Source organism: Lipotes vexillifer, unplaced genomic scaffold (genome assembly GCF_000442215.2).
Source record: "Lipotes vexillifer unplaced genomic scaffold, Lipotes_vexillifer_v1.1 scaffold914, whole genome shotgun sequence".
NCBI lineage: Eukaryota > Metazoa > Chordata > Mammalia > Artiodactyla > Lipotidae > Lipotes > Lipotes vexillifer.
In genome coordinates this window covers 2,196,605-2,205,629 of record NW_006780388.1, presented here as the reverse complement: position 1 = coordinate 2,205,629, position 9,025 = coordinate 2,196,605, and the positions used below count along the sequence as shown (strand labels likewise).

At 45.4% G+C, this 9,025-nt stretch overlaps 1 protein-coding gene across 2 annotated transcripts in view; it reads left to right on the top strand.

Moving 5' to 3' along the window:
* Nucleotides 1–9,025, top strand: part of PDPK1 (3-phosphoinositide dependent protein kinase 1) — a 68,178-nt gene that overhangs the window by 24,810 nt on the left and 34,343 nt on the right. The window contains exons 2-4 of one of the 2 annotated variants that reach the window (XM_007453522.1): nt 3,676–3,942; nt 6,939–6,981; nt 7,236–7,373. In XM_007453522.1, coding sequence (XP_007453584.1) covers nt 3,676–3,942; nt 6,939–6,981; nt 7,236–7,373 — 448 coding nt within the window. The remainder of the gene's footprint in view (nt 1–3,675; nt 3,943–6,938; nt 6,982–7,235; nt 7,374–9,025) is intronic. The other variant, XM_007453523.1, reaches the window with a different exon arrangement.

Genomic DNA, 9,025 nt, shown 5'->3' with positions numbered 1-9,025 from the left:
ATCAAAGATAAGGTGACCATATGTGTGTGGGTTTATCTCTGGGCTTTCTATCCTGTTCCATTGATCTATATTTCTGTTTTTGTGCCAGTACCATACTGTCTTGATTACTGTAGCTTTGTAGTATAGTCTGAAGTTAGGGAGCCTGATTCCTCCAACTCCGTTTTTCTTTCTCAAGATTGCTTTGGCTATTTGGGGTCTTTTGTGTTTCCATACAGATTGTGAAATTTTTTGTTCTAGTTCTGTGAAAAATGCCATTGGTAGTTTGATAAGGATTGCATTGAATTTGTAGATTGCTTTGGGTAGTATAGTCATTTTCACAATGTTGATTCTTCCAATCCAAGAACATGGTATATCTCTCCATTTAGTTACTTGAATTTTTTTGGTGCCTAATCCTTTGCGTTTCTTCATTTAAAAAAGTCTTTAGGATTTACAGATTTGAATGATATCTTATATATAAATTAATGTAGTCATATATGATATAGCTATTTTTATAACAGTTTATTGAGATATAATTCATATATCATACAATTCACCCATTTAAAGTGTATTTCAGTGGCTTTTAGTATATTCATGAGGTTGTATATCCCCATCCAATTCCAGGACATCCTCATCATTCCAAAAACAAACCCATTAGCCAGTCACTCCCCATTCTCCCCTCCAGCCCCTGACAACCACTAATTTTTCTTCCTCTATAGATTTGCCTATTCTGGACATTTCAGATAAATGGAATCATACAGTATGGGGCTTTTGTGTCTGGCCTTTTTCACATACCATAATGTTTTGCATGTTCATCTGTTTTTTAGAATATATCAGTATTTCCTTTTTATGGCTGAATATTCAATTTTATAGCTAGATTACATTTTGTTTATCCATTTATCCATTGATGGTCATTTGCATTGTTTCCACCTTTTAGTTGTTATGTATAATGCTATTATGAACATGCTTGTGCAAGATTTGTGTGGACCTATGTTTTCATTTCTAGGAGTGGAATTGCAGGGTTATGTGATACCTGTTTCCTTTTGAGGAACTGTTGTAATGTTTTTCAACGTGGTTGCACCATTTGACATTCCTACCACCGATATGATGGTTCCAATTTCTCTACGTCTCCATCAGCACTTGTTATTATTATCTTTTTGATTCTAGCCATTCTGGTATGTGTGAAATGGAGTCCTATTGTGGCTTTGATTTGCATTCCCATAGTAACTAACGATGTTGAGCATGTTTTCATGTACTTATTGGCCATTTGTATGTCTTTTTTGGAGAAATGTTTATTCAGATTTGTTGCCTATTTTTTAACTGTGGTTTTTGTTATTTTTTTAATTTAGTTGTAAGAGTTCTTTATATAGTCTGAATACAAATCCTTTATCAGATACATGATTTGCAAATGTTTTCTCCCATAATTGGGTTGTCCTTTCACTTTGTTGGTGGTGCCTTTGAAGCGCAAAAGTTTTAAAATTTTGATGGAAGTCCCTTTGACCTGTTATTTTCTTTTGTTCCTGTGCTTTTGGTTTCATATCTAAGAAACCATTGCCAAGTTCATAAAGATTTACTCCTATATTTTCTTCTGAGAGTTTTCTAGTTTTATTTCTTACATGTAGATCTTTGATCCATTTGAGTTAAATTTTCTTGTGGGAAAGGCATCCAACTTCATTCTTCTGCATGTAGATATCCAGTTGTCCCAGCATCATTTGTTGAAAAGACTGTTCTTTCCCATTGAAGGGTCTTGGCACTCTTGTCAAAAATCGATTGGCTGTAGACATACGGGTTTATTCCTGGACTCTGTTCCAGTCACCCATGTGTGTATCCTTATGCCAATACCTCACTGTCTTCTTTCTGTCTTTCTTTCTATCTACCTACCTATCTATCTACTTATGGCTGCGTTGGGTCTTCGTTGCTGCACGGCCTTTCTCTAGTTGTGGCAAGCAGGGGATACCCTTTGTTGCTGTGTGTGGACTTCTCATTGCGGTGGCTTCTCTTGTTGCAGAGCACAGACTCTAGGCACGTGGGCTTCAGTAGTTGTGGCACGCAGGCTGAGTAGTTGTGGTGCACGGGCTTTGTTGCTCTGTGGCATGTGGGATCTTCCCGGACCAGGGCTTGAACCCATGTCCCCTGCATTGGCAGGTGTATTCTTAACCACTGCGCCACCAGGGAAGACCTGCACTGTCTTGATTATTATAGCTTTGTAATGAATTTGGAAATTAGGTAGCATGAGTCCTCCAGTGTTCTTTTTTGAGATTATTTGGCTATTCTGGGTTCCTTGAATTTCCATTTGAAGTTTAGGATCATCTTGTCGATTTCTGCAAGGAAGCCAGCTTCTTTTAATAGCGATTGCATTGAAAGATTTTAAAAACTTGTTAGGTTTTTGAATTTGTTTAAATAACTAAAAAACATATAATTCTTTAATTTGTTGAGAGGTAAGTTTGGTGTGTAGTGAGCAGTTGGGCTCTAAATCACTTACTTTTCAAATTGTTAAGCAGTTATTCCACTACTGTCTTTTTTTTGAGCAGCTTATTTCTTTTTTTAAAATTAATTAATTAATTTATGGCCGTGTTGGGTCTTCATTTCTGTGCGAGGGCTTTCTCTAGTTGTGGCAAGCAGGGGCCACTCTTCATCGCCGTGTGCGGGCCTCTCACTATCGCGGCCTCTCTTGTTGCAGAGCACAGGCTCTAGACGCGCAGGCTCAGTAATTGTGGCTCACGGGCCCAGTTTAAGCAGCTTATTTCTTATCAACTATAACTTTTACGTGTAGTTGGCAATTCTTGGGCTCTTCTTTCCATTAAGTTATACTTCTGTGTTCCAGGACTGCTAGGTTAAGATTCTATTTAGTTGTGGGATATAGTTATTTATTTATTTGTTTGTTTATTTCTGCTTTGGGTCTTCGTTGCCACGTGTGGGCTTTCTCTAGTTGTGGTGAGCGGGGGCTACTCTTTGTTGCAGTACGCGGGCTTGTCATTGCAGTGGCTTCTCTTGTGGAGCACGGGCTCTAGGCGTGTGGGCTTCAGTAGTTGTGGCTTGCCTGCTCAGTAGTTGCTGCTCACAGGCTCTAGAGCACAGGCTCAGTAGTTGTGGTGCATGGGCTTAGTTGCTCTGTGGCATATGGGATCTTCTCGGACCAGGGATCAAACCCGTGTCCCCTGCACTGGCAGGCGGATTCTTAACCACTGCGACCCCAGGGAAGTCCGGGATACAGTCTTAAGCTAGTCTGTTTGTTCAAACCCTGAGTGCCTTCTGTGTGTCTAGCCTTATATCAAATGTGAGTGGGTGAGCAGGGGAGGGGTTCTGGGATGGGAGACAACGTGGTCACAGGGTTGGACCAGCTTTCTCTGTGGACAGGGCCACAGATGATGTTTAAGCCAGGCAGTGTGATGGGAAGGCCAGCTGGCCATGGCTGGGTGGGGGTGGGGGAGGTGTTGGAGACTTACACAGTACTGAGGGAGAGGGTGAGGGCAGGTAGGTTCTAGGTGCTGGTGTCCGTGGGCATGCAGGACAGGGCAGGGTGGAATTTGAGTGGGGAAGGGACTTGGGAGAGGAGGGCAGTGGCCCGAACTGCATGGCAGAACATTAGATGGTCTGCCCTGTGCTTGGTGGTGTTTCAACGATGTCAACACTTTAGTTCATACATTTAGGAAGGGTGAGCCACTTTGAATCTTATCTCTTTTTTCCTGTGTCCACCAGTATGACACCGTTCCTATTCAGTCCAGCGTGGTATTATGTTCCTGCCCGTCCCCATCAATGGTGAGGACCCAGACTGAGTCCAGCACGGCCCCTGGCGTTCCCAGCTGTGGTAGCAGGCAGGGCCCCACCATGGACAGCACCACGGCCGAATCCCGGCCAAACGCCAACTCGCTGCAACATGCCACACAGCCGCCACCACAGCCTCGGAAGAAACGGCCAGAAGACTTTAAATTTGGGAAAATTCTTGGTGAAGGCTCTTTTTCAACAGTGAGTACAGACTGCTGCTGTTTGTCGAATGAGGGTGTTTTCCTTGGGAGTACTGGCCTTTCTTGGGACTTGGAGCTGGGGGACTAAGACACCACAGTGGTGTTCTACCCCAGAGGTGGGTCTCAGGCCCTTGGGGATTCCTCTCCTGTTGTGAAGGTGACTTGGGGCTGGCTACCATCAGGCAGATCATGTGGTTTAAATATGTAGCTCATGATTTTATAGGGGAAAGCTTTAAAAGGCATTTCATGATCTTATTTTTAATTTTCTCAAAAAATGCAGTTAGATTGTATTCTAAGTTACATTTCTTATCATTGTGTCCTGTTAGCAAGACCCTGGGAAGCTTTCCTGTTCCTTAGATTAAACATTAGTGTTGGTGTATCTCTTCATAGTTTTGGGGAAACATTTAATGACCTTTGTTATTTCTCTGTTATTTTTAAAATATAAAACAGTACACCACTGACATTTGCTAGAGTTGCAGCCCAAGACCTGCTAGCTTCCAGATTTTTGTGTCCTCAGTTTCATGGACAGAATTACTATCACAGCACTGTCAAGTCACACTCAGGGTAATTCTTTTTGTTACCTGAGAGAGTTTTACCTATCTTGTGGTATTTTTCCTCTTAAAGCAAAGATATGAAGGTTCAGAGCTGCCCTTTGCTGAGTTGGAAGCCTCATGTGGCTGTGGCTGGGCCAGAGGCTTGCTGCAGGCTCGGGAAGGCCAGAGCCCCTGTCCCCTGGCCAGGGTGCATACATAGTCTTAGTCTGTGCCTTCAGAAGAGACAGATCCTTGCCACTGTGGTCTCTGAGCTGGGCCCAGCATGAGCTGCAGCTCCTCAGGCCAGCAGGGCTCCTGAATAATGAGACTTTCTTGCCTGGCCTTTGTGAAGAAACCTCGTGTGAAATTTGTTTTCCTTTTCTTTTTTTCCATTTATGAAATAATTCAAAATACAAAGAACATGACATACTGGGGCTCACCCATGTTCCCAACATCGTTTTAAGTGTTAACTTTTGCTCCTTTTACATTTTTTATTTAGACTTTTTTATTGGCAGTTTTTAAGTTAATGAAAGAATTGGGCCCTCATGATAAAAACCTTCAACTTTGAGGATAATCCCCAGTAGGTCTGGTACTCACAGGTCCTTTCAGAAAGAAAAAACTATTTTGAAAAGAACCTTGGGTGTTCTGCACAGTTACTTACATGAGTCCAGTAAAAGAAGCGTTCTCTCTCCTTTTCTCAGCTGTACTTCATTGGACATTTATATTGACTGGAAAATGAGGATGTATTTATGAAATTCCTCTGTGTCCCTGGGTTTCCACCATTGGTAAAAGTAGGTGCCATCTGTTCTGGGTGACAGATTCCTGATGTAGAAAAGCCCCAGCTGAGATTCTTGTCATCCCTGTGCCAGGGTGGTGCCCAGGAAAGTGCCGTGAGCCTGGAGCCTCCTTTCTGGTACTGTTGGAATCCTGCAGCCTTAGGTCTCAAATTATATGTGCTACTCTCAGTTCCTTCTCACCATTCCTGAAATAGAGACAACTTAAAATGAGGTTTCCAGGGGAGGCAGCTCCCAGGCTGGATCCCCAGGCAGGACCTTCACGTGATGGAGCCTGCGCTGGAGAGGGGGAAGCCTGGTCCACTGCCGCCGGCAACCTGAGGGTGATCCTGATGTCTACTACCCCTGCAGTTGGCCCGGGCCATGTGGAGGGACATAAACTGCATAGAACATGTAGAGTTCACACAACAGAAAGATGACATAAATATCTCCTTCAGATAGGATTCCGTTAAATATTAGTACTCAGTGTTTTTCTTCCTTTTTCCTACTTACGTAGCTAGTGCATGCTGCTGTGAAGAAATTTAGCATTACATCGGTACATAACCTAGAGAAGGCCAGCCCTTCCCCAGCCCACTCTCCTTGACTCACCAGCGCCTGAGAACAGTCCACACAGGTTCCTTTCTCCACAGAGATCTTTAAGATCTTTCCATTTGAACACATATAATCTGACCTTGTTCTTCTTAAAAACTGCAGGGCTACATACAGTGCTTTTCCAGGGTCACTTCTGATGAAATTGGTGAAGAATTCCCTAACGGAATATAACTTACAACCAGGGGCCTCCAGAGGTCTTCCCGGAGGCTCCGGTATTTCCTGGGAGTCGGCAGGTTTTCATCTGCTCTCTGGTCCTCGGCTGTTCCCTGTAGGTGTCTCAGGAGAGGAATTTGCACCAGCTGGCGGTGGTGGGGACCACCTCAGCTCACTGCCAGACAGGGCTCATCAGGCATTTGGAAGTTGTTACTCAGGTTGTGCCCAGGGTGTGTTCGTGTAGAAAGTTCTTTTCAATGTGTGTGAGACCCCACTGGTGCTCTGTCCCCGAAGTAGAGTGTAAGACCGGGCTGTGCTGTGGAGAGGGCACGGGGGGCGGGGGGCGGGTGTGTGTGTGTGACTGCACGCTGGAGGGAGGTGCTCTCTGCCGGCCGCGGTTCCTGTGCCCTCAGTAGCAGGGATGGGATTTACAGCATCTGAGAGTGGCATCAAGTGAAATGCAACTATTATTTGTAAAAGCCCAAATTCAGGGTGGCCTTTTGCAATGCACATGTACTGGGGACCTATCCATAGAGTTAGGTTTTGAAGAAATTCCCAGTACCCACCTTGTGGAGATATTATTATTTGCTGCTTCTTCCTACTGTTTGTGTGAGGGTTATGCTGGTCATAAGGTGTTCCTGAATATATATTTCACTGCACGAGGGGGGACTATTGGCATCTGATGAGGAACCTTTTGTAAACATTTGAGAGATACATGTGTTTCCTTTAACTATTAGAACACATTAACTTAGTCATTGACACTCAGCTATGTTTGTTAGCACAGGACCAAAAATATTTAAAATTAATTTCGTGGTGGGGGCGGGGTAGCCTGTGTGGTTGGTTGCAGGGTGACTTGTGAGACTCAGTGCCCTGGTTACATTGGGTGTTTTTTTCTCTTCTTTTTCCCCCTTTTCTTCCCAAACCAGGTTGTCCTGGCCCGAGAACTGGCAACCTCAAAGGAATATGCTAGTAAGTAACTAACTCCAGCGAGCTAGGATGCTCCAGTGTCTAGGATGCAGGAACAGCGCACCTCTGGGTACGTGGCCACCTGGCTGCCCAGCCCTGGAGGTTTCTGTGCTGATTTCAGGGGACAGGACACTGTTGGTCTTAGAGATCACAAATCTGGTGGGTGCGTTTTGTGAAAAACTTTAATTTTTATCTGTTACTTTATGAGTAGTGTTTTCTTACCATTTCCAATTGTAGTAACTTGCTTCTCTCTTAAGTTAAAATTCTAGAGAAACGTCACATTATCAAAGAGAACAAAGTCCCGTATGTAACCAGAGAGAGAGACGTGATGTCGCGGCTGGATCACCCCTTCTTTGTTAAACTTTACTTCACATTTCAGGATGATGAAAAGCTCTGTATCCTTTGAACAGTCAAAGCCTTCTGGTATCACGCCAGTGGCCCCTTATCGTTTTGGAACCATGACCCTGTTTTTGTTTTCACAAGTAGCCCCTTCCCTGGAAGGGAAAAGGGTAGCTTATTCTAAATACAGACAAATTCACATCACTTTGCTTTGGGACCCCTTGGGATTGCTGACATTCACTGAAGTAGAACATTACTTCAAGGGAGATCATCACAGTCATTTTTGAGGTTTTTTGTTGGTAAGCTTCATATCTAAAGGATCATTATTTTAATGCTGTTCTTGCTAGACATTTATTTAGAAGCATGCCCTCATTCCTTTTTAATCAGCATCCTTGGAGTATCTGTCAGGTGTCGAATCCAGTGCTCAAAGCAGGGAAGTGAGAGAGAGGAAGAAGGATCTTGGGCATCCGGGGCTCCCGGGAGGTGGGCACCTTTCTGCCCTCTTTGGCCCTGGGTTGTGGGGTTTGGTTGGAAGGAACATCTTTCTCAGGCTCAGCTGCCAGGTAGAATGTCTAGGGAGTGACCCACAGGAGCTCAACCCTTTCTTCCTGTATCCAGGACTTGTCCTCCCAGAGACAGACCCTCCGCAGGGCCCTCCAGCCTCCCCGCCTCCCACCCCCATGGATGTCTCTGATCATCCAGTGCCTGGCTCTCCAGGGCTGTGCACACTGCTTCTCCAGCTGCTTCTCCTGCAGGGGCGTCACACCCTGCTGATTCTTTGTTTTATTTCAGGACATCTCATGTTCCCTGACTTCTCCTCTAATCCCTGGAGCACTTTTTTTCTTTCTTCTTTGCTCAGGGTTCAAGGAGACAGGGCACCATGGCAGTCAGGGTGGGCCATATCTGTGTCGTCAGCTTGTCTCTGGGCCATTCATCATACAGCCAGGCCCGCCAGGTCTCCTCACTCCCCAGCCCTTCTCCTGCAGTTGTTCTTCCAAACCGGGACTCCCTCAGCCCCTGTTTGCCCAGAGACTCTGTCTTCAATCCCAGCAGCTGCTCTTGGGTTCTTCTCGACGAGGGAGGTCGAGCTGCCAAATGGAGTTGAGAGTTTGTTCAAGTGTAAACCTCTGTCTGTGCATCTGTTCTTTTCCTCCTGCCCTTAGGTCTCCAGAGCCCCTTCCCCTCACCCCACCACCTGCAAAGCTTGGCTTCCCCATCCCACCTGGGGGTGGGGGCCTGATCTTAAACCCCCTTCCCTCCCCCTCTCTCCTCTCTCCACACATATTCTTCTGGGTTAAAACTTTGCTCGATCGTGTTTCCCCTTTAACACCATTTTCTGGCTCCTTCAACTGTCAGCTGAATGTTTCCTTTTGTTTATTGAGAAGTCCTGGTTGAGTGCCAGGTGATGGGAACATGCTGGTACATGAGGTGAAGGCTCTGCCCTCATGGGGCTTGCATTTCTGTGCAGGAGTTAGATGTACACAGGTGATTAATGGCTGTGTGATAGACACTGAGGGAACAAGAGTAGTAGGGCCAGGTAGGAGTTGGTTGGTGGAGAGTTGGATCAGCTGTTTTAACTTGGTGGTCTGAGGAGATGACGTCAGCCTGAGGCCTGGCCAGAGCAGGGGCAGGTGTGCGTATGTGGGGGGGGGGGGGACAAAAAGGCTGGGCAGGGGTCAGCTCCTTAGGCCTCGGAGGCCCGGCAAGA